General features: G+C 27.5%; 2 protein-coding genes across 24 annotated transcripts; one reads left to right on the top strand and one right to left on the bottom strand.

Annotated features, from left to right (window-relative positions):
• Nucleotides 1-1092: 1092 nt before the first annotated feature.
• On the bottom strand, nucleotides 1093-6185 carry LOC112730615 (aluminum-activated malate transporter 14-like). Of its 2 annotated transcripts, none has more exons than XM_029290446.2 (6): nucleotides 5773-6185; nucleotides 5049-5189; nucleotides 4439-4591; nucleotides 2242-2357; nucleotides 1995-2138; nucleotides 1093-1606 (listed from the first exon to the last, which is right to left on the bottom strand). In XM_029290446.2, the coding sequence occupies exons 1-6, from the start codon at nucleotides 6116-6118 to the stop codon at nucleotides 1205-1207; spliced, it is 1302 nt and encodes a 433-aa protein (XP_029146279.1). In that variant the 5' UTR covers nucleotides 6119-6185; the 3' UTR covers nucleotides 1093-1204. The 2 variants fall into 2 exon arrangements, with proteins under 2 accessions (XP_029146279.1, XP_025636469.1); XM_025780684.3 differs by having other exon boundaries at nucleotides 4439-4714.
• A 10175-nt stretch (nucleotides 6186-16360) lies between these two features.
• Nucleotides 16361-23005, top strand: LOC114924934 (glutathione S-transferase T1). 22 transcript variants are annotated; one of them, XM_072209826.1, is made up of 15 exons: nucleotides 16361-17725; nucleotides 18404-18464; nucleotides 18787-18840; nucleotides 19088-19167; nucleotides 19228-19596; nucleotides 19734-19784; nucleotides 19866-19940; nucleotides 20028-20238; nucleotides 20344-20478; nucleotides 21524-21613; nucleotides 21841-21951; nucleotides 22056-22106; nucleotides 22179-22308; nucleotides 22434-22496; nucleotides 22580-23005. In XM_072209826.1, exons 1-5 carry the CDS (start codon nucleotides 17692-17694, stop codon nucleotides 19242-19244), a joined length of 246 nt encoding a protein of 81 aa, XP_072065927.1. In that variant the 5' UTR covers nucleotides 16361-17691; the 3' UTR covers nucleotides 19245-19596; nucleotides 19734-19784; nucleotides 19866-19940; nucleotides 20028-20238; nucleotides 20344-20478; nucleotides 21524-21613; nucleotides 21841-21951; nucleotides 22056-22106; nucleotides 22179-22308; nucleotides 22434-22496; nucleotides 22580-23005. The 22 variants fall into 22 exon arrangements, 18 of the variants coding, with proteins under 18 accessions (XP_072065927.1, XP_072065919.1, XP_072065913.1 ...); XM_072209818.1 differs by having other exon boundaries at nucleotides 19527-19596; nucleotides 22421-22496; XM_072209812.1 differs by having other exon boundaries at nucleotides 19527-19596.
• The last annotated feature ends 1083 nt before the right edge of the window (nucleotides 23006-24088 follow it).

Consider the following 24088-nt stretch of genomic DNA (forward strand, 5'->3'; position numbering starts at 1 on the left):
AGGCAAGTTATGGCTGTTTTTAGCTAATTTTCTTTGGTTACCAAACATTTCCGTTATTTTAAACGTACAAAAGTTCGTTGTAACGAACGGAATACACAATTTACGGTGAAAACTCAGGTATAGTCAACTTTGTAGTTAAGAGCTGTTAAATAATTTCAATGATTTGACTAAATTTTTATTTAATGACTCTCAGTTATCAACTTCATGTGAAATTGACTGTACCTGAGTTTCCACCAAAATTTATATAAGTGCCTTTGACTTGTATTTTTATTTTCTGTTTTTAATTTTTAGTAGTTTTTATTTTTAATTTTTTATAAAAAAATAAAATAAGAGTAAAAACTAAAAAAAATAATTTTTTTATTTTTTTTAAAAAATTTTAAAAACAAAAAATATTAAAAATAAAAATAGAAATAAAAACACAAATTAAACGCACTCTAAAATTTTTATCACTACATCTTTCTAGAATTCTTTTTTTTTTAATATCTTCTTTTTTTATATCCTTAAAGCAATAACTAATTAAAGCTCTAAATAATTTGAAGGAATTATATATAACTCAACGATCGTACTTTAGGGATATAACAACTAGATTCATATATATTTAGATTTAAGGACAGTAGTTTACTTGGCTCATTTCACCTTATAAAAGTGACTATTCATTTAGATTACCCACTCAAGGATAATGAAAAACACATTGGTTCCAATTTCATATGCTAAAAATAATGGCAAATTAAAAAGCTAATATAGCATATTATTATGTGCATAGTACTTTTTCCAATTTAATCAACATATATAGTAAAGTTGCGTTTAGAAGGAACTGAGATTAAGAGATAGAAATTAGAAAATATAAGTTGAGAGATAATTAAAGACTAAATTAAGACTTTGTATTGTATTGATATAAAATGTACTGAACTAAATTATGTCTAAATATCATATTTAGTTTAAAATAAATATAAAAATTAAGGGGTAGATTGAAATTTAAAAAATTAATTGAAAATAATTTTTTAAAAAAATGTTATTAAAGTTTCAATCTCAAATTTTAAAAATTTCAGTCTTTTTTCTCCATTTTTTAAAAATATATTAAAGGTACTGAAATTTGTGTCCAAAAATTAAAATTTCAATTTCAATTTCTTCTCCACTAAATACAATATTAAATTTCAATTTCTCAATTTTCAGTAGTATCTGAAAACAAACACTGACTAAGAAACTAGAGTTGAATATGTGTAGGAAAGCCAGCAATATCTCCAAGTTGTTCCACCACTTTGGTCAACTCCTCTACCTTGTTCACAACCTCCTTGAGCAAGAACAAGAAGCTAGCAGTTGCAAGTGATGCATCATCATCATCATCATAACAATTATTATTCTCATCATTATTATTAAGCATTGATGTTGATATCTTCTTGGATGTGGAAATAATCATCTTAACCACCATGCTTATCTCTGATCTTGATGCCTTTAACTTAGTTGAGATTTGAGAAGCATGAATCTTCCTCATTTGTTTCATGCTTTCTCCAAGTTCCTTTAGACTCCACACAATATTTGACCCAATTGCTTCAAAACATGGTTCAATTACTTGGATTGTTTCACTCCATGATTGCAATTCCATGGGCTACAAATTTAACACCATTCAACCCAAAATATATACTAAGTCTATTATATCGTTTTTTTACAATATTACTATATAAGACTTATATTATTATTATATTTTTATTAAATGTTAATAAAATTTTTAAAAAATATTACTAAAATTCTTTAGTAATATAGAATATATTTAATATTATTTTTTAATTATTAACAAAAGTCAAATATATAATAGTAATATATATATATACACACGTGTGTCATCATTTCATCAAATTTAAAAGTCATATAAATATATGAATTTAATTAAATAATTATGTAGAAAATTATATAACCTGTGATTTTATCGGTGAATCAAAATTAAATTATATATATTACTACATATATGTGCATGCAAATTTAATTTGTTAACCTACCTTTTTTGAGGTTTGGAGGCACCTTCCAAGAACAAGAATAATTGCAGCCAAATCCCGATTAACCTCTCCAATCTTTAGGTAATTTTGCCAAGGGTACGAGTATCCAAATTTTCCATGCAAGGGCTCCCACTTTGCATAATTTGCCTAAAAACACAAGTATTTTTTTATTATTATTACTACACTTAATAATTAAGAGAATAGTGGATAATATAATATAGAAACACATGATTATTCCATAAGTATGTACCAGTAACTCATCCTTTGACTTGGAGTTCAACAAAGTCTTGCAAAAAGTGAAGTTGGTACTGTTGATGGCCTCATTTTCTTTTTCGTCAGCAAATCTCATATAATCCTCCACACACCCTACAATAAAATTTGAAAGCTAAGATCAAAACTTTGTGTTTAATAATAAGCTAGCTCAGCTATTTGTTTTTCTTGTTTTTATATTAATACATGTTATATAGTATATTTAACGGTAAATTTTTGTCTCTAATAATATTTGTGATTTTATTCAAAAATATTTCTAATGTTTAATTTCATTTAAATTTGTTCTTACGTTTTTTATTTGTGTTAAAATTATTCTTAAACGTTAATTCCATCTAAACTGTTACAGATGAAATTAAAAATATTTAAAAATAATTTTAATATAAATAAAAAATATTAGACATAAAATAAAATAAATTAAAAATGCTAATACAAAATTAAGTTTATATTTTACAGACGATAGAAAATAAAAAAATGTTTTATCCTATATTTAATCAATGGTGATTTGTTCAATACCCAATTAATTTGAGGGTATTACATACTTTTTTTTACATGTTCCAATTAATTGGTGATAAGTGTATTCATTAATTTCAATAAGTAAATGAATTTTTAATTTTTAAAAATAAAAAATAATGAATTTAATACATATATTAAATACTTTATATATACATATCTTAATACAGTGTACATACATTTAATTATAAAAAATAATTGATCGTTCTTAAGAGAAATTTGTTATGTTGACAACTTTAAATGGAAGAACGGTAAAAAAAAAAAACGATCGATTGTTTTGGGTTCCAACAATAAAATTGGCGACTTTGAATTGAAGAACAGTAAAAAGAACGATGAATTGTTATGGGTTACAAGAACAAGATCGACGACTTTCGAAGATTAGAAGGAGGAAAAAGAAGGTATATCTTGAGAGCGAAGGAGAAGGAAGAAGACGAAAACGAATTTTTTCTGTGAATATAGAAACGAGAAGAAGACGAAATTAGATGAAAAGAATTAGGGTTCTATGTTCTTCCCTCTTTCTCCAGCAGCATATACAACGGCCCAATTCTAATTCTTTTTTTTCTTTTAAATAATTTATTTAAAATTTACCATATATGGTGGTTTGATTTAACCAGAGTTAAATGTATGTACACTTTATTAAGATATGTATATATAAAGTATTTAATATATGTATTAAATTTATTATTTTTTCTTTTTAAAAATTAAAAACTCATTTGTTGATTGAAATTAATAAATACACTTATCACCAATTAATTAGAACATGTAAAAAGAATATGCAATACCCTCAAGTTAGTTTTTGGTGAGAACACATAGTATTATTTCACTATGTATGTTACTATATGTGCTGGAATTCCTTTTTATCAATTTTAGTACCCCTCTTTTATTGCCCCCTCTTTTTTCTTCTAATCTAATCCTTTTTTCTTCGTTGTATTTAATAGAAGTAATAGAATTATTGGGGTAATGATCAATAATTTCAGTTTTATTCTATTCTATATCTATATGGATATTAAACTCCCAGCAACAATCACTTTTTTGAGATGGAATTGACGATTTAAATTTGAGTATTAAATTCGATTCCCACCTTTTTTGTTTCTTCCTAACAGATATTTCCTATACGGAATTAGTAAAAAAATTTCATGTGATTCGATTGGGTATCGAAAAAATCACCTTAATCAATACTAATATGAACTCATTTTTAATATCAGAGAGGATCCCATGCAATGGCCCATGGGCCACATCCACTTATATAAGTTCCCTTGAAAGCTAACATATATATCAAGTAATTTTAGTATGTTTATGTTTATAGCGTTTATATGTTATTAAAATTAAAGTTATTATTTATTTTATATTTAAAAAAAACAATAATATTTTTTAAAAAGTATTGTTAAATAATAAAAAATATTATTTTAATTTTAACAATACTTTTAAAATATCATAATTACAGCAGTTATAATTATAACATAAGCATATTAAAATGATTCTATATATTATATATATGATTGTTTTTCTTTTTTTATTTGGTTATATATATAAAAGGTTTTAAGGTTATATGCAAAGTGTATGTTAGGCTGTCTTGTTTTGAAATTAAAAAAAAAAAAGGATATTCAGAACATAAAATTAATAATATTATTGTATTTTAAATTGTCAAAGTCCTTCTATATATGTACCTTGGATTGCATTGGCGAGTTGTTGAAAGGTTGAGTGAGTGGAATCATGAAATTCATTGCTGGCCCAAAGAGGAAACAAGAAGCAGCTCACAGAAATGCAAATGATGAAACCAATCACAATTGTTAAGAGACGATCACGTGCTATTTCCCAAACTTGTTGTTCGTCACGCACCACAGACACCAATACAAGGTTTAATGTCAGAATGAATATCATCACCCCATAATCATATCTTCTCTTTATACTTGGAATCATTCTAAAATATGTTGCAATTGCTCCTGAAATTAATTACTTTTCAGTGGTTTCTCTAATGATTAATTAGGATCAAACTTAAATTTATTATTGAACTGGAAATAACTGAATTAAGTTTGACTAAATAGTAGTACAATTGCAATTTTAGTGTTTTGTCAAATTTGGCTTTAATCGAATGAAAATTAAAATCAGTCACCAATTATAGGTTATTGAATTGAATGTAAATAAATTTAATTGTTGGTTTATTATAAATTAGATTATTTTAGTGTCTAATTATTTAATTAAAAAAACATATAAATCAATACTATAAATATAGATAATAATAAAACAAATCATATAATATATTAATCTAAAACTTACCAAAGATGAATATACAAATTCCAATGATAATGGAGTTGCCAACCCCACCGAGCTTTTGAGCCAAAATTGCTGCTATGCAACCTAGTCCACCTCCTACTATAGTTCCCATTCCACGGTTTAAACCCTTACCAAGTGTAGCTCCTGCTTGAATATCAATCAATATAATAATCAAAATACAAACTACAAAGTATAATTTCTTTGCTCCAAAGCCATATATAAGTAAAAAGGTTAAGCAGGAAAGTGAGCTATGATGGCAAGAGTCAATGATGAGTTGGTGTATATCTATGTAAAATATATTTTTTTTGTCACTAATGTGTATAATATTTTTTTAAAATATTTGTAACATTTAGTTTTATTCAATTTTGTTTTTAATGTTTTTGATTTATTTAATTTTATTTTTAACGTTTTTTTAATATATCAAAATTATCTCTAAAAATTTTAAATTTTGTCCTTAATATTTTACATTAAGTTAACGTCCAGAAATAATTTTGACAAAAATAAAAAATATTAAAGACAAAATTAAATACAACTAAACATTAAAGGATATTTTTAAAAAAATCACAAACATTAGAAATAAAAAATATACTTTAATTTAACCTTTATAATAATATTTTAAATTTCTGACACACATAAGTAAATGAATAAATTGATTATTCAACTAATTTAAATTAGTTTAATATATAATGATAATTAACTTATTGTGTTAGACTAATTAATTAAGTACCTGCAGAGAATTCAAAGATGACAACAACAGTCATGATAGCCCACATTGCATTTTCTCCAACTTGTTGATAGAGAGGATCCAAGAGGTAAAGAAGTGAAACCAAAACAAGCGAGATTCCAACTTTGATGCTATGAATCATGTTCTTAGTTTCTTGCTCACTAAGATGGGAGAATGAAGGGAAGATTGGAACAAAAGACATGTTGAATTTCTTTTCTTTAACATGGGAAATAATGGTTGGAAATGATGGAGAAAATGGGAATGTTTTATTGTTGTTGTTCTTCTCTTTGTTATGAACAACCTTTTCTTCTTCATTATTGGTAATGGATATAACATGAGTTGATTCCATTTTTTGGATTTCTCCTTTTTTTTTTCTTGTGTACTTTGATGAATTAATAACAAGCTAAGCTCTAGCTAACTCTTGGAGAGAGGGTCTATTTATAATATGCAAAGAGTAGACACTCTAGTGATGCATTAAATTATTGGAAAATTTTCAAATGTACCGTCGTATCGGTGTCTATTTTTTATAATTAAGATCAACGGTTAAAAATTACTGATAAATCGGTATGACAATACACCTAAAAATATTTCCAAACTATTGATGTGCATATAAAAAAGTGGATACTACCCAAGAGAATTATATATTAATAAAAAAAAGGACAACATCAAATGATGAAGTAGGAAAATTGATGAAGTTTAGGTATAAAAGGTTTTTTGTTAAGGTTCAAAAATGATTTTAACAATATATATAATATATTCATATGTTTTCTCTTATATATAATTATTTATATATTTTTTATTAATTTAATTTTTAAAAAAACTAATTCATTATATATACTTGAGCCAATCATATTATTATTAAAGTCTCAATGGGTTAATCAATTATTGCACTCATCGTCTGTGCCATTTCTTCAATTTTGAAAAATATAAAATAAACTTTATCAACACAAAATAAAATATGTATACATATTTTTTGAATAAATATAAAGAATTAATTTTTTAATTAATTAATATTAATAAATATTTTTATTATAAAATTACTTTTTAACTCTTATTTTTAAGAAGGTTGATGACTTAAAATTTAAAATTTAAAATTTAAAATTTAAGTTATAAAAATTTTGGATATAAAATTTAAAATAAAAAATAATTTTAAAATATTGACAAATATATATTAGCCAAAATAGATTAATTAAGGATTGGTTTGGATTAGCTTTTTAAAAAAAATTTAAATTTTTTAATTTTTTTAAAAGAATTTTTTAATAGAAACAACTATTTTATATTTAAAAGACTTTTTTTTAAAAAAAAATTAGATATAAAAAACAATTTTAATTTTATTTGGATAAAATAAAAAGAAACAACTTTTTTTATTTAAATTACATAAAAGAACAAAATAAAAACATACAATTTATTACTAGCATGTTTCAATTCCTAATACATGCCACTAATATATTAAAATATAAAGCACTATACAATTTTATTTAGCAGTCTAATATTTTTATATAGCTACTATATCTATTTGTTTAGTTTAATTATATAAATAAAAAATATAAATAGATACATATTTATATATAAAATACTAATGACGCATATCTTGCGGTAACTAATCTCTTATGTGATTTTTTAATTCTTCCATTATAGTCATTAGTATTATCATCACCATCATCTTTTTTTTTTAATGTCTTCTCTCTTTGAGATATCTTCAAATTGCTCAAGGATATTAACATTATTTGAGTCTATTTTTTTTATATAGTTGTGTAGAGCAAAATAAGTCTATAAGATTTGAAACTGAGTCTTGACCTTAAAATTAGTCATATTTTGTAAAAAAAAAATTTCTTGCTTTGCAAATTCCAAAATTTCGTTCAATAATAATCTTCAGATTTAAATGATAATAGTTAAAAATCTCATCACATGATCTAAAAAGAAAATTTTGTAATTTAAATGATGTCCTATACTCAGGAAGATGATATTTTGTATTCCTATAAGGTCCTAAAAATATTTTAAGTCAAATTTAAATTAGTTTAATAATATGTATATATCTTATATAATTAATTAAAAGTATAAGTAAAATTAATAATAAAATGCAATAAGATACAATAATAATTTGAAGATTGACTTCTAGTTTGACGTTATATTAACCATGCATGGTTTAAGAGATTCATTTGGCTTTTGCAAAAACCATATATATTCACGTATTGCACCATAAAACCTAAGATGGCAGCACCAATTAATTTTGGTTTTATCCAAACAACACTGTTTCTTTTTAAATAGTCGACATAAACAAAATCCAAAGAATACATATATAAACTGCATAGGATTGAATATGAATATTTAATTTAAATTGAATAGAATGAAGATGATATACCTATAGATAAAAAAACATAAAATTAATGACGAGCAATTTTAGAATGTGTTTTGTTCTAAATTAAAATGAAGACAGATGTAGGAAATATGAAGGGAATATATAAATATAAATGTAGAGAGAAATTAGGATATGGAGTTTAGAATTTAGAGAAAAAATAAAATTTAAAAAAAAATTGAGGATTTGGAGAGAAAATTAGAATTAAGGGTATAAATTATAATTACTAATAATTATGATAAAGGATATTTTTGGTAAAGAAAAGATTTAAAAATTGCTTACTTCTGCTTTTTTTAAAAAACAATGTGTTATTGACTTTTAGAAAAAATAAATTATTTATTTTTTAATAAAAATACTTTTTAAAAAAATAATATTCAAACATGTTTAAAATAAAAAAGTACTTTTTTAACAAAAAAAAAAAAATCCAAACTAACACTAATAACTATCTAATTAAACTCATATTATTTACTCTTAAATTTAAAGTGGACTACGTATTAAAGTGCTAAAATATGAAGTTGTTCATATATATATTTACACACAATAATAATTTAGTTAATAAACTTTTGGAGAAATGGTTCATAATATATTCACATAAAGGACCGTGCTAAACATCTCAAAATGAATTCAAATTATAAAACTTACTTGAGACTCAATAGCTTAAAATTTTCTCTATGCATGCTATTCTGTCTCATCACTATATTCGAAATTCCACAAATAGGAAACAACCTAAAATTTTAAAATTGCTATATATAAAATAAACCGTGTTGAATCTGCGTACAGAGATATTCTTTTTCATGCATCATATCATATATTGAAATAAACCATAGAGGGACAGAGACAGTTAGGTTCATCCGTGGCCCAATTTGCTTCCCACTACGCTTGAAGAAATTACCATAAATCAAACAATATAGTTATTAATTATAACAACTAATTATCCTTTGTGCTAAATATTTTTTTTATTTTTCATAATATCTCCCAATCTAATAAATTAATGACTAATTTATTATGAATTAAAATTTTATATAAAAATTTATGCACAACACAAAATTTAAACACTCAATACTTGTTTACGCGAACAAAGCCGTCATTATTAATTATTACAATGATAATAAATAGTGACCTAAGTGGAATTCATATGCACTAGCACAAAGTAATGGTACGGATTTCGGTATGGTGCATATAATTACTTTATTATCATTATATATTTTTACGTGTCCCTCACAATAACACTTAAATTCTTTATTTTTATTCTTTGCTATATATGTCTTCTATTATTCACAAATTTAATGTTTATGTAATTTAGTGTACATATAATACATTACCATTACTACTCTTGATTTATCCAATTGGTTTATTGCTAATAAATAACATACATGCGTGCCTATGTTTTCAGTAGAGCGATTTCTATTTTCTCTTATTTTTAATAATTTCTTCCATTCGTTAATTTACATTACTCATTGATCATTTTTAGGGGTTTTTAATTATCGGTCCCACTACGTTATCAACAGCATTTCTGTCAACTTCTGCCAACTCTTATTTATAATTGTGTTTAATGAAAGTATTTTTGTGGATGTGTCTAATAAAAATGTCTTTTTTATGGTTGTGTTTAATAGAAGTGTCTTTATAGATATATTTTTTGAATGTGTCTTTTTATATATGTATTTAAATATAATAATTAATTATTATTGACAATAAATTAGCAGATAATATGTTGGTACCTTATACTTTTTCTTTAATTATATTCTTACATTATTTATGCCTATTAAAAGAGTACATAACTACATAATTACAAAATATAATATAGAAGAGTTTTTTTTATATAATTTTAATATATAAAGATAATTTTTTAAAAGTAACGTACCAAGTTCCGCGTATGCTTCTCTTTTTTTCTTTTACGTCAAAAAGTGAGTAAGTAGCTTCAACATTTTGCTCCTTCCTTCCAACTTCGTATCCATTACTTTTGAGAGTAATAATAATTTATAGTCCTAGAGTGATGAAGACCGCATGATCAACATAGCTAGTCAAGGCACTACACATGAATATGATGTTATAATATTATTATAGGAGAAGTAGTAGAGAAAATTGATTTGTACTACTATGCAGTGTTTATTACATACGGTAGTATTAATTCGTTAACATTAATCAATGTAAGTCTTGTTTAACTTAAAATATTTTAACTCAATCGCCAATAACCTAAAATCTTTTTCCCTCTTTTTCTTTTCTGCTCGAAGTCTTATTATAGATGTTTTTACGAGAAGAAAACTTTAAAGTAATAGTTGAGTTATTTATGTGTAATTGTAAAATTATATATGTTACAGTGGTAGAAATAATTACTGATATAATTTATTAGATTAGGGTATATACGTTATATTTTTGGGTATAACTTTTTTTTTTTTAATTTTGAATTAACACAGAATGTTTGCTTTTCTTATTATTTTTTGTTATAGATGTCTTTATGAATATTTCTTCATGAATAATATCATGATATCACTCTTTTCAAAAGCTTAAATTGATAATAAAAAACAATATGAATAATGATTATATTTTTAACATTAACAAGAATATTTTTTGGATTTGTTTGATTTTTTTTTGTATAGACCTTTTTTTCTTTTTATTTGTTTTATTCATTTTTTTTCTCTTTTAGAGTTTATGATTATTAATGATGGAACTCTAGATTTTTTGAACATAAAATTCTGATACCATATTATTATATCACTTTTTTTAAAATTTATACAAATAAAAAAGATAACATGAATAATTATATCTTTAACAAATAATTATGTGCAAAAGCTACGACAAACATGTGCATAAGCGAGAAGCACATTAATGTTGTGTGCACGTTTAAATTAGTCTTTATTTAATAAAGAAGATTAAATTTTCTTTTTTAAGCACAACGCGAATAATGGGTTGCACTACTTTAGATTTATTAAAACAAAAAATATTCAATTTTATTGATATACTATAATTCTAGGCTCTCACCTTCCATCTTTTTCTCTTTTTGTCGCAATCATTTCTCTTCCTCTTCTCTATCGCACCATTACCGATGTACCTCACCGCCACTGTCATCGTCTGAAGAAGCAATGCATCGCCTATATGTTCTCTGCAATCGATGCCGCTACTGCAGCTTTTTTCTTGTGTCGTGTCACCTGCTCTCAACATTACCGCCGTACCTTTTTCTCCCATGGAATTGGGGTATAGTACCCTTTGGGTGCAGGAGCCAAGCAATTCAAGCCACAAACTTTTTCGGGGCAATAGTGTTGGAATCTCTCTCCTTTCTCAGTAGAAGGAAGCTTCTTAATTCCTTTTTCGTTATCCATACATGGTATATACTCGCTCATATTCCACGGGTTGCCACTGTGCGCCTTCTTCTCCCCTTCGTGATGTCGCACCATTGCCGAAACAGAGGCCTTATTCCACCGCTGTTCTAACGCTGCACCTCTGTGCTTGCTTGCATGCTGTTGTGTCGTGTCTTTGCCACTTTCATCGCGTGCCGCTTTATTTCATTTATCCAAATGGTATGATCCAAATAAACATCCACATCTTAGTGAAAAGAACTAATCATCCGCATATATAGTAAAATGAACATCTTACTTAATATGTGCATGCAGAATAAAAAAATCAAATAAAATACTAAGGATATACTCACATAAATATCCACTTTAAAATGAAAAAAACCATCCGCATATATAATAAAATGACAGCAGCTGCAGAGACACCAGAATTGCGATACAACAGTGGCAACGGTAGCACACGATTGTGAGAGAGCGATTACGGCAAAAAAAAATATAATTAAATCTAATTAATTTAAAATTTAATTTTTAAAATTAAAATTAACTTTTCTATTTTAAACTATTATTTACGTTATTAAAAAAAAAAAAACATTATTCCCCCTATACCTTCTCTATTATGAATTACAGTGTTAATTCAATAGGCATCAATAGCTCCTTAATTGTATACATAAAGAAGAGTCTTGTACAACTTGTAGTAACTACTTTCCTAATTTTCTATGTGATGATATACTTGAATAATTATAATTCTAACATTTTTCTTCTAATATAAACATGTTCTCTCTGCCAATGAGTAATAACTCAAATGACATAGTCTCCCCATACTCAATTAAGAGGTTGCGGGTTCGAGTCTCCTATCTTTGGTAATAAAAAAAAAAAAAAAAAACATGTTCTCTCTCCTATCCTCAATAAATAACTCAGTTTGTTGGAGGTAGAATTCTGTTAGTACTATTAACTTTGAGACACTTGATCAATAACATAAGAAATGAATAATTAGGAAAATTCTTTTTTATTCAACCTTTTATATTGCATTCTATTGTGATATTACTATTTCTTCTAAAAACTTAAACTGAGACAATATAAATATATAATTATATCTTTAATACACTCATTTAAATAAAAATCTCTCTTAAATTTACTTAATTTTTACATATCTTTTTATTTGTCTTTTGTTTTTTAAATTCATCAAAAATTAAATTCTAAATTATTTTTTAACATAAAACTCTGATATTATATTATAAAATTACTTGTTCAAAATATTTAAACTGATAGAAGATCAATGCAATATATAAATAATTATATCTATAATACGTTATCAATAGTGTTCTATATATAATGATTATAATCAAATACGCTATCAATAGTGTTCTATATATAATCAAATACGCTTAGAAGAATAAGCACAACCTCTTTTGATCTAAAATCTATTTGTCATTTATTTTGAAATCATAATTTCTTTTCATCTTGTTTGAATATAAATTTTTAATAAATATATTTTCTAATAAAATCTAATTTGAATGCGTTTTACGATAAGTTGCCTTTTAATAGAGCTTATTTATGCGAGTAATCAAAGTGAAAGGTGGCTGGTTTGTTTTCTTAAAACTCTTGCTCTAGTAGCAAGCTAAGCTAAGATGCTCCAAAGATGGCCATATAAAAAAGTGGAGAGATTATTTTTAGTTGTGACTTATTTGAAATTTATAGGTACATTTTGGTTTTCTAGTGTTTCTTTTATTAATATAAAATCTTATTTTAGTCATAAAAATTAAAAGATGAAAGTTGATGAAAATTAGTCATATTTAAATTATATTAGTTTGTGTCATATAAAATTTGAATGAATGATTGTATATATTATTCATAAGCTTAATTCTAGTGGCTCTGTTACAAAAGATGGTTAGGCGGCTTGTAAAGACATTTTAAGAGAATATGAAGATAAATTTTTGGCTTGTTATAATGCGAGTTTGGATAGTTATATAGTGACGACTTTGACAAATAAATTCTAGAATATTCTGTTAGGTTTGGACTTAACTCTAAATATTGAGTATGTGAATGTTTACATGAAAGTTGATATTAAGTAATAGCTAAGTTAACTTTTGTTTTCAAAAATCATCGATTTGCATTCTATAGAAGTGTTAGTTTTAGCTATTAAAAAAAAAGTGAATTCTACCCAACTCCTTCTAAAATAACATGTAAATTACTTTTCATGATGTGTCAAATTTTAATTGGTCATCATTTTAACTATAGTTAGATTATTTTATAATTTATTAGTTGAGATGGGTAATGATATAATTTCTTAAAATATCAAAACCACACTTCCATTAATTGAAGCACATTTCCACTCCTTCATTCTTTTTTCATCGCGTAGCTTCTGTTCTTCCAAGCATCGTTGTTGTGACAAGAAGCGCCAACGTTGTCGTCATCATCTCTTAACCAGTCGTTAAATTAAATTCTCGTATCCGTAACTTTGCCGTCCTTCCACGTCGTTAAATTAAATTTTTGTGGTCTGTAACTTTGCCGTCTTTCCCAATATAGCCAGCCTTATCGCTATCTTCCATGGTTAGTTTGGTTATTAAATTTTTTTATTAAAAAAATATATTTTTATTTAATTACATGATAGAACGTATACTCGTATGTAAAATATAATATAATAAAATAAATCTATTCAGAGTACTTAAAAGTATAATTAAAATTAGGAACATACAAATATAATAATAAAATTTGTATTTTAAACAAATAAACATATCTTTTATCATACATAAATTATTTAAAAAAATGAATAAATGATTAAAATTAATAACACAAATTTAAAATGATAAAATCTAACTTTTTTACGAGTATTTTTTATAATATTTTTTTTTTAAAATTTTAATTTATTAGTACTTTATTATTTACTTAATAATTAAACAAATTATTTTCATAAAAAAATATTTTTTGTATTATTTTAAGGAAGAGACCAATATAACAGTTTAAAAAATAACGTAAAAATAATATTTTATATAAAAAATAGTTAATATTAAAATTTTTAAATGTAAGAATAAATTGTATAGATATTTAAGAAATAAATATGAATTACATGCCTAAAATAAATAAAACAGACAAAAATAATTCTATATTTCTCAAGAGTACTTCTATTTATATGTTTTATTTATTTTAGGCATGTATTTCATATTTATCTGTTAAATATTTATACAATTTTTTTTATTTAAAAATTTTAATATTAAATATTTTTTATTTAAATTATTATTTTTACATTATTTTTTAAACTGATATATTGGTCTCGTTTTTAAGATAATACAAAAAATAATTTCTCATAAAAATAATTTATTTAATCATTAATTAAATAATAAAGTATTGATAAATTAAAAATTAAAAGAATAAAATATTATAATAAATATGATAAGAAAGTTGGATTTTATCATTTTAAAATATTTGTTATTAATTTTAACAATTTATTCAATTTTTTTAAAGAATTTATATATGATAAAGCATATGTTTACTTGTTTAGAGTACAAATTTTACTATTATATTTATATGTTCATGATTTTAATTATATTTTAAGTATTTTAAATAGATTTATTTTATTATATTATATTTTACATATAAATATATATTCTATTATGTAATTAAATAAAGATATATTTTTTTAATAAAAAAATTTAATAACCAAACTAATCATTAATTATATATTAGTAAGGAATGATCTACAACAGAAAAAAAAAAAGGATCGAACGAGAGTAATAGGAAGGACGGGAATTTAATAATGTAGTTAAGGAATGATGCACTGGAAAAAGAGAGATTGCGGTGAGAGCGCAGTAGATGACGACAACCTCGACGTTTCTTGTCACGACGGTGACGGCCATGTTTGGAAGGACTGAAGCTACGCGATGAAAAAAGAATTGAGGAGTGGAAATGTGCTTCAATTAACGGGAGTGAGATTTTAATATTTTAAAAAATTATACCATTACCCATCTCAAATAATAAATTATAAAATAACCCAACTATGATTAAAATCATGACCAATTAAAATTTGACACATCATAAAAGATAACTTATATGTTATTTTAGAAGGATTTAGGTAGCATTCACCTTTAAAAAAACCGCTATAATAGACTAAGTAACTAAAATATCCAACATGAGTTTTCGAATGGCAAAAACTTTAAACTTAAGTTGAAATAATGCCATTTTTTTCCTTTTTATTCCTATGTGTATTTTTTATGTTTCATGTGGATTTTATTAAAACTGCATTTTTTAAAATACTTTATATGTCTAAGTCTTTTGTTCTTGGACATTTTGTCCTTTTATCTATAAAAAATATTATTATATACAAAAACTATAGATATTAAATTAAAAAAATAATTTTAAATTATTGTCGACTTTCTATATTAATAGTGTGTCATAGAGTCAAAATGCAATTTGCACATCTTTGTAGTGGAAGCAAGAAGTTATAGATTAATAATATTTGTACTATTTTTTATATATTTTATTTTCATTCTTTTATGATATAATTTATTTTTTATTTTTTATTAATCATTTTTATAAAAAGAAATAAAATATGTAAAAAAAATGATGATGATATATGATTAAGTCATTTTGGTAATTAAATTTGACAAATTAATCTAATAATTTACACTACTAGAAAACTAGTTATTACAGACGGATATTTTCGACGGATTTTATCCCACGGAAATACAGACAGAATTTCAGAGGGATTTTTTGTCGGAAAACAAAAAAAATTAGCATAAATTTACAGACAGAAAAGAGAATCTGTCTATAATTCTGTCGGAAAAATTAATTTTTTCGTGGAAAATGATTACAGACGAAAAATCCGTCTTAAATCAAATGGACAAAATACTGTATTTTGTTAAATTATTACAGACGAATTTTTCGTCTGTAATGTAAAATTTTCCGTCAAAAATAATAAGATAAACCTATCATTGCCCGAGCTCCATTCACAGCACACAAATCAAACCTAGCCTTCCTCACCCTTCTTCTCCGTCAACGACTCAACGAGCTACTTCTTCTTCTCCTTTCCTCACCCACAGCGCCACCGCCGGCCACCCTAACCGCCGCAGCTACCTTCTCCTTCTTCTCCTCTTTTTTAAACACTGAACCAGTATAACACAACCCCTGTCTCTCTCGTTCTTTCTCGTTCACAGAACAAAGCAAGCTCAAGCTCCACCACCACCGCCCCTCAAGCTCGCATATCTTCTCAGCGCTACAGCCATCATCTCCTCCAGTCAATGCGGCGGCTACCTTCGCGCAAGCCCTAGCTTCTCAAATCCATTCCTATACCTTCATTGTATCATTCCCTTCCAGATCTAATTACTGATTTCCGTTCCCAATTTTAGTCTTGCTAACCCTAAAATTCATAACATGCTTTGGGATCTCATCCACGGAATCTTCCCCTCTAATTTGTTGAATGGATATCAAATTAGGGGTGAAGATTGAAATCACTTGATTTTATTTTTCATTGAGGAACTATTAGCTACTCAAGTAGCAAAAAGATTAAAGTATGCGTGAGTAATGATTCGTGTGGGTATCTGCTTGATCATAATTGCTTTGCTTTGGTGTGCCTTTCAATCTCTCAAGCAAATGCAGCTTCCGGAATGGCGATCCATGAGGACTGCAAGTTGCGATTTTTAGAGCTCAAGACAAAAAGGACTCACAAGTTCATAGTTTTCAAGATTGAGGAAACTCAAGAATTGTTTTTGATCCAATCCGGAGGAATCAATAGAAAAGGCAAATCCCTTATGATACACCAGATCCGGCTCGGTTATTGATAGAGTGAATAGATCTGCCATTTCTTGAGATCTCTCTTCTGATTCAAAATCTTGGTGTAACGTGTATCCCCCCGTGGGTGACCGATAGTGAAGTAGTACCGTGAGGAAAGGGTGAAAAGAACCCCCATTGAGGAGTGAAATAGAACATGAAACCGTAAGCTCCCAAGCAGTGGGAGGAGCCCAGCCCGGGGCTCTAACCGCGTGCCTGTTGAAGAATGAGCTGGCGACTCATAGGCAGTGGCTTGGTTAAGGGAAACCACCGGAGCCGTAGCGAAAGCGAGTCTTCATAGGGCAATTGTCACTGCTTATGGACCTGAACCTGGGTGATCTATCTATGACCAGGATGAAGCTTGGATGAAACTAAGTGGAGGTCCGAATCAGAAGCAAGTCATTGTAGAGAAGCTTGGTGAGCCAGCTCAAGGCTACGAAGATTTCGCTGCTTGCCTCCCTCCTAATGAGTGCCGCTATGCTATATATGATTTTGAGTTCTTGACCGAAGGCAATGTCCCCAAGAGCAGGATTTTCTTCATTACTTGGTAATTAGATATTTGCTTGTTTGTTTGTTCATATACCTGCTAGATGCTTTTGCTGTTGATTGATATTAATTTGATTTTCGTGTGTCTTTGTGCCTTTGTGATATTAATTTGATTTTCTAGTTATAAATTAATCTCTAAACAGTTGCATTGTGTTACTTGTTCCAATTTTTCTTGTGTACTACTTGAATAGCATGATGAGGTTCAAAATTTTAAATTTCTTAACCCTGTGCATTTCTTCTTTTTGACAGTTTTGTACAGGAATATGATCCCTAGTAACTTTACTATGAATACATCTAATGTGATGGCTAGTTTGGCCACAGATCTACTGGTGGGTTATTTTTTTTATTTTAATTTACAATATTCTCTTGTTGATGGCAAAGTTTCAGTTTCTAAGTGTAAATCTAATTTTGATACTTGTGCAAATATCAAAATAGGGATCAGCATCAAAGACAGAAAACACCAATTTTCTTGAATATTATGAATTAGTGTGTGTCTATTACCAGTCCCCTTACTGTGTTTCTATTGTAAAAGCAGGGTTCAGCATGTGTAGTTAATGCAGCTAGTGAAAGAGACATATCTGAGTTTGATTTTTCATTTGCTTAATACTTACCAATAGAAACTTCTTTACTCCTTGTGCTGCCTTTGCTGATTTTTCGTGTCCTTGTGATGTCTTTGCAGAAGTAAACCCTCTGCAGAAAGTTTCGGCTATTGTTCATGGAAACTTGAAGCTCTCCGAGAGGTAATTCTTGATAAGGAACCATGCTTTTTAACCCTCCTTTCTTATTTTAATGCTTATGGCGGTGCTCCATTGCACCTGTTGGTTATCACTGGGTTGTTAAGGTTATTTATATACATTATGGCTATCAAAATGAAGGAAACATGTTGGGATATCCTAATTTAAATCTGAAACATGACATGTATTTTATTTAAGTATCCTCCATTCTGTTCACTTTTTGGTTTTGTTAGTCTAATTTGTGTAATTCACTTTATAAATACGTGAATTTGTGTTTCTTTACAATGCTTATGTAAGTGGTGAAATTAATCTTGTTTTCTTTTGGCAGCCATGCAATCCTAGTATATCTCGCTTTTGCTTTTACTGGAATTCTTGACCACTGGTTAGTAGAACCAGCTCATCTGCTTCTTGTGACCTGATGAACTGCTATTGTTCCAATATTTATAGAGTACTCATTACTTGGGAACTCGTAGATTTCAGAATTAAACCGTTACATTGTCCATTAGTAAAACACGATTTTGGGTTCATTTTCCTCATTTCTATATGTTCATTGAAATGACAGATTAGGGTGACAGAGATTAGAATAAATAACTTAATAAATTATAACATCTTCCATTTTGATTCATCAGGTATCCAACTGAGCTGTCTAGAAGAGCCAAAATTAACTCAGTAATGGATTGGCATTATTCTAATTTACGAAATGAAGCAGGTAGATACATTCTAATTTTCATTTTGAACTCCTTTAAGTAATGTGACTAGCCATGAGCAGTTGATTTTTTTCTATAGGCTTGTATGCTACTTAGCGATTAATTACTAGAAGAAAATCCAGGAATGTGGTGATTATCCATCATTTGTTGTAATGATTAAGAAAATATTCCGAAGGATTTAGTCTTTATAACTACACTAGCACCTGCCATTGGCCGTCAACTGAATCCAAAAGCAGCTACTGAAGCAGAAAAAGTTTTATTATCTTCTCTGAAAGCACTAGAGGATTTCTGGCTCAATGGAGATAATGGAGGCTTTCTGTGTGATAGCACCCAACCATTACAACCTCTTTTTTGTCTCCAGGGAAACAAGTTAACAGAGATATCTAAAAATCTCTTTTCATCATGGACCATGCTTACTGAATTCAATGCATGTAGGGATTTTCTTCTCTAAATACACACATATGCTGCTTTGCTTTCAATTTATTATTTCTATTCCTACATGTCAACTCACCAATTTTTTTCATTCTTATCACTACTGCAACAACAAACTTGTTGAATGGCATACCAGACAGCATTGGAGGCCTTTCACGTCTAATTCGTCTTGATCTCCACCAGAACAGTGAGCTCTTTGATGTTATTCACATATTCTTAGAAGTTAAACAGATTAATATGGAATTAAAATGCTTACATTGGTGCCTAGCTAGAACATTCGGAACCAGTATAAGCAGAAATTGAGAGAACAGTTAGATACTCTGGCATATTTGATTAAAGAATGGTAAACCTGTGACAAATTTCTGAGAGTTTGTGATAGATCTTTAGGCTAATTATTAATCATATTGCTGTTTTTATTTTGAAATTTTAGATGCAGACTCAAGCATGCCACCAAGTGATGGATGAAGCAGAACAGGAGTACAAGAAGTTTTCCAAACGGATCACTGAAAGCCGTGAGGAAATGAAGGTTTTCACCTCTTTGACTAACGTTATTTGATCTGTGATTTGGGAAAAAACTGTTAAGAATCGTAAAGTTCTTGCTAGAGGAGCCGAGTTTAGGTGTTCGGAAAGCACTTTCTAAGGTAATCCATTATGAACCATGTTCATGTAATTTACTTCTGAACTATAACAGTTTCTTACCCTTCACTTTCTTTTGGTTTTTTCCTGCCTTCCTTCTTTTCTTGTAGTTAATTGTGGTTATAGCTTCACATTGTTACTTGGTTGGTTCATCTGGAGAGTTGTTCATTGAGTATCTTGTATGGCACTGTGCTTTAACTGACAATAATCGCGGTGATCTTGACATCCTGAATAAGAGAGTGGAGGTAAAATTTCTCCCTAATCCTTGCTTCTTAATAAACAAGTGCCACTTGTGTACAATGATAAGACCATGATTGAAACCAAAATTTACTTTCTTAAATGCCATCTTAGCTTGGTGATGATCATGCCAGAAACTTATATTGTTGTACCATGATTCAATTTATAAAAGGAACTATGCCACAAACATATAATTAGAAAGGGTGATGAGCAGGGCTCTATATATATATATATATATATATATATATATATATATATATATATATAGGACCCACATAAATTACATAACACCCAACCTTTTTCAGATATGTTAATCATTCTGAAGACAAAATAAAGAAACCTAAATTGCACTTAGCTTTTCTTTACCAACTTCACATGGATAACATACCAGAAACATAACAAAGGGGTGTACTTCCCATGCATCTTTATTAGTTCTTTAGTCTTTACCTTTTTTTTGGTTGGTATTTAATTTGGTAATAAAGAAGAAATTGTATATTGTGATTTAAATAAAATCGCTCATGCACTATATCTTACTCTGTTTAAATAAAAAAGCCTATGATTTAAATTGTATATTCTTGTTGTTATTATGATTTGTGAACTGAACTTGTGGGTGAGTTAGTTTATTTGAGGGATTGCGGGATTCACTTTAACCTGTGGGCACTGGTGGCAGATTGATAGATAATTTTACGTCAAATTGAAAATGATGACTGAGTAATACTACTTGTTAATTTTAAAGCTTAGGTTCATGCCTCTTTTTTCTCAGTGGAGAGTTTACTCTATTGTTGGATAAAGTATGATATGCTTTATCTGATTTGAATTAAAAGATATTTAAATATAGGGTTTATTGTGAAGTCTTCCCTAGTAATTACTTTGATTTCGATATTAAAGGCCTACTGCATAGTCGATTTTAAAGAGGTTTCCTCTTTTTTCCTCCTGGTTTAAAAAAGAAAGAGAAAGAAAGAGTTTTGTTTTTTAAAGATAACACTAAAGATGATTTTGATATCAATACCAAGAAAGTACCACTTCTTCTCATGTTTTCATCTAAAAAATCAGAGTTGCATGTTTTGATATCGATACCAAGAAAGTGCCAAAGGTGGAGTTGCATGCTCATCTCAATGGATCCATTAGAGACTCCACACTCCTGTATGTATATCCATATCTCTATCTTCTGATCTTCATCATCCTTTTATTCTTTTTTTAATTATTATCTAAGAGTATTGTGATTTATTATTATTAAGTGTGGGCATATTCAACCCGTTTCTTTGTTCTTGTAGCTTGAATTAGAAATAAATTAATATAAAAGTATCATATATAGAAATTTTGAGTCATGTTGCTTGTCAATTTGTGTTTTCTTCTGTTGATTCTTTTAGTTCTCTGAAGCTGTCTACAAGAGATCAACATTTCCTGTTTTCAAAGCACATGGGTTGGCCCAGGCATCAATAGCTGATTGTGTATCAGAAACATTTTCTGCTATTCGAACAGTGAGTTCTCCATGGTTTATACTTCAAATTTATAGTAATTTTGTACATTGTAAAGTCTTGTATTTGTAATAGACAGTTGATAACAGTAAAATAAATTATTACAGGTAAGATCTTTTGGTGGTGAAAAGCGGCAGATGTTTACATTTGCTAAACAGGTAAGATTATTCAAGAACGAATAGGTTTTTGTTGTGAAAGGTTTGACACCTCTAATTATTAGTTTTTTACAGGTTTTGTCTTTCTAGTCAAGTGGGATAAAGCTTGGTACTTTCAAATCATTTAATGAAATCTATGACCAGGGTTGCTATTTATATCTCTTTGATTTCATTATATTGTCTTAGAGGGAACAAAGTTAAGGCGGTAAGCAGTTCTAATCTGTTCAAAATTTCTATTTTTCCATTTATATTTTTCTCTCAACTGTTTCTTTTGCAACAAGTTTAACCATTAAAATAATATTTTTAAGTTGCTTTAGTTTCTGTTCTCAGCGTGAGCTCTCTGTCGGAGCTATGACATCTTTTATTGGATATACTTTCACTTTAACATTTGCCGTAAGGAAATTAAGTTGTGACTTGTTATTTATTTCATCTTATCTCTTGATCTTTACTTGACTGTCTGATATTATATCATTTAGGTTCAAAGACTGGTTAATACCTTTGGGGGTCTCCGAGGAGCTTTTGCGGCCATTGACAGGATCAACTTTGTTTTATCTCGAGTTCAAGTTGATGATTCTCTTGCCTATGGCTTAGAAAGAGAACTAAGGCAATAGAAAACAGTGGATGATGAGAAATATAAATTATTCTTCTCTAATAGTTCAACTGAGAAAAACCAAATGCATTACATGTCGGCACTAAAAACATCTAGCAATTTGTTTAGCTTGGCTTGGCTTGGCAAATATACACGCTGAGATTTCTTATTCCATAAGATTTGATTACATGCTCTTTTAATTAAATATTTATTTGTGATGAATTATAGTTAATGTATCAACACACTTTGATGTATGGTTGTTACTTAATATTATAGTTGATGTATTAATACACTTTGTTTATGTTTTGAATTATATTAACTTGCTTGTTTATAGTACTTTTCTTTTAGTTTGATAATACGATGAATTTGTTTATTTTTTGAAATATTATAAATATTCGAATACAAAATAGATAAAAAAAATTGTATTTATTAAATTTATATTTATTTTGTATGAAACAGGTTTATTTTTGTAATAGAAAAATTTTTAAAAAAAATATTTTACCTTACCGATGGATTTACAGACAGATTTTCTGTCTGTAATTAGAGTGTAAGATGGTTTTCCAAGATTCAAATTACAGACGAAAAATCTATCGGAAAATTCGTCTGTAATTACAGACGGAAAATCCGTCGGAAAATCCGTCTGTAATTACAGACGGAAAATCCATCAGAAAATCCGTCTATAATTACAAACAAAAAATCCGTCGGAAAATTCGTCGCCTTTGGGAAATGGATAGAAAATTTACAGTGAGAAAATCCGTCGGTAACTTGTAAAAATCTGTCTGTAATTTTCCGACGGAAAAAAATCCGTCAGTAAATAATTTCCGACGGGCTTTTATAGAGGGACAAAATCCGTCGGTAGTTTCGTTGGTAACCAAAAATCTGTCTGTAATAAAGATCAAATCCGTATGTAAATCTGTCTGTATTAATCCATTTTCTAGTTGTGTTATTAATACAATAAAAATTAATTAAAAAAAGAAAGCTATAAAAAAAAGACTTTGTTAAACTTAATTATAAAAGTAATTTGTTTATCTAATAAATTTTTTAAAAATATAAATATAATGCATATGACATTTATAATAATCTTTATTTCGACAACATAAAATAGGAAATTCTTTTAACAGCATTCTTTTATTCTATCTCAAAACACAAATTCAAAATTGCTAATTAAAAAAAAAAACAAATACTTACTACTTTGAACTCAATCATGAGAAATTTTTGATAATTTATAAGCTAAATAATTTAGTTTAATATGAAAACATTCACACTTAGCTAGTCCCTTATATTTATTTACAATTTCTAAGTAAAGGTACCTTAATATTTAATAATGAAAGGGAAAAGTTGTTGAGTGTTCCGTGATACGGAAATAATCCTCCGTACACACTGATTTATGAGAAAG

The sequence above is a fragment of the Arachis hypogaea genome, chromosome 12 (genome assembly GCF_003086295.3).
Source record: "Arachis hypogaea cultivar Tifrunner chromosome 12, arahy.Tifrunner.gnm2.J5K5, whole genome shotgun sequence".
Lineage (NCBI taxonomy): Eukaryota > Viridiplantae > Streptophyta > Magnoliopsida > Fabales > Fabaceae > Arachis > Arachis hypogaea.

Excerpts from the sequence above, each read along its gene's own strand:
- LOC112730615 (XM_025780684.3), bottom strand. The coding sequence starts at position 6,118 with ATGGAATCAACTCATGTTATATCCATTACCAATAATGAAGAAGAAAAG. Across the intron at positions 5,190-5,772 it reads CATCTTTGAATTCTCTGCAG|GAGCTACACTTGGTAAGGGT; the intron begins GTACTTAATTAA and ends ATATTCAAGCAG. Across the intron at positions 2,358-4,438 it reads ACTCGCCAATGCAATCCAAG|GGTGTGTGGAGGATTATATG; the intron begins GTACATATATAG and ends ATTTTATTGTAG.
- LOC114924934 (XM_072209818.1), top strand. The coding sequence starts at position 17,692 with ATGTCCCCAAGAGCAGGATTTTCTTCATTACTTG. Across the intron at positions 18,841-19,087 it reads ACTGGAATTCTTGACCACTG|GTATCCAACTGAGCTGTCTA; the intron begins GTTAGTAGAACC and ends TTGATTCATCAG. Across the intron at positions 19,168-19,526 it reads TAATTTACGAAATGAAGCAG|GGAAACAAGTTAACAGAGAT; the intron begins GTAGATACATTC and ends TTTTGTCTCCAG.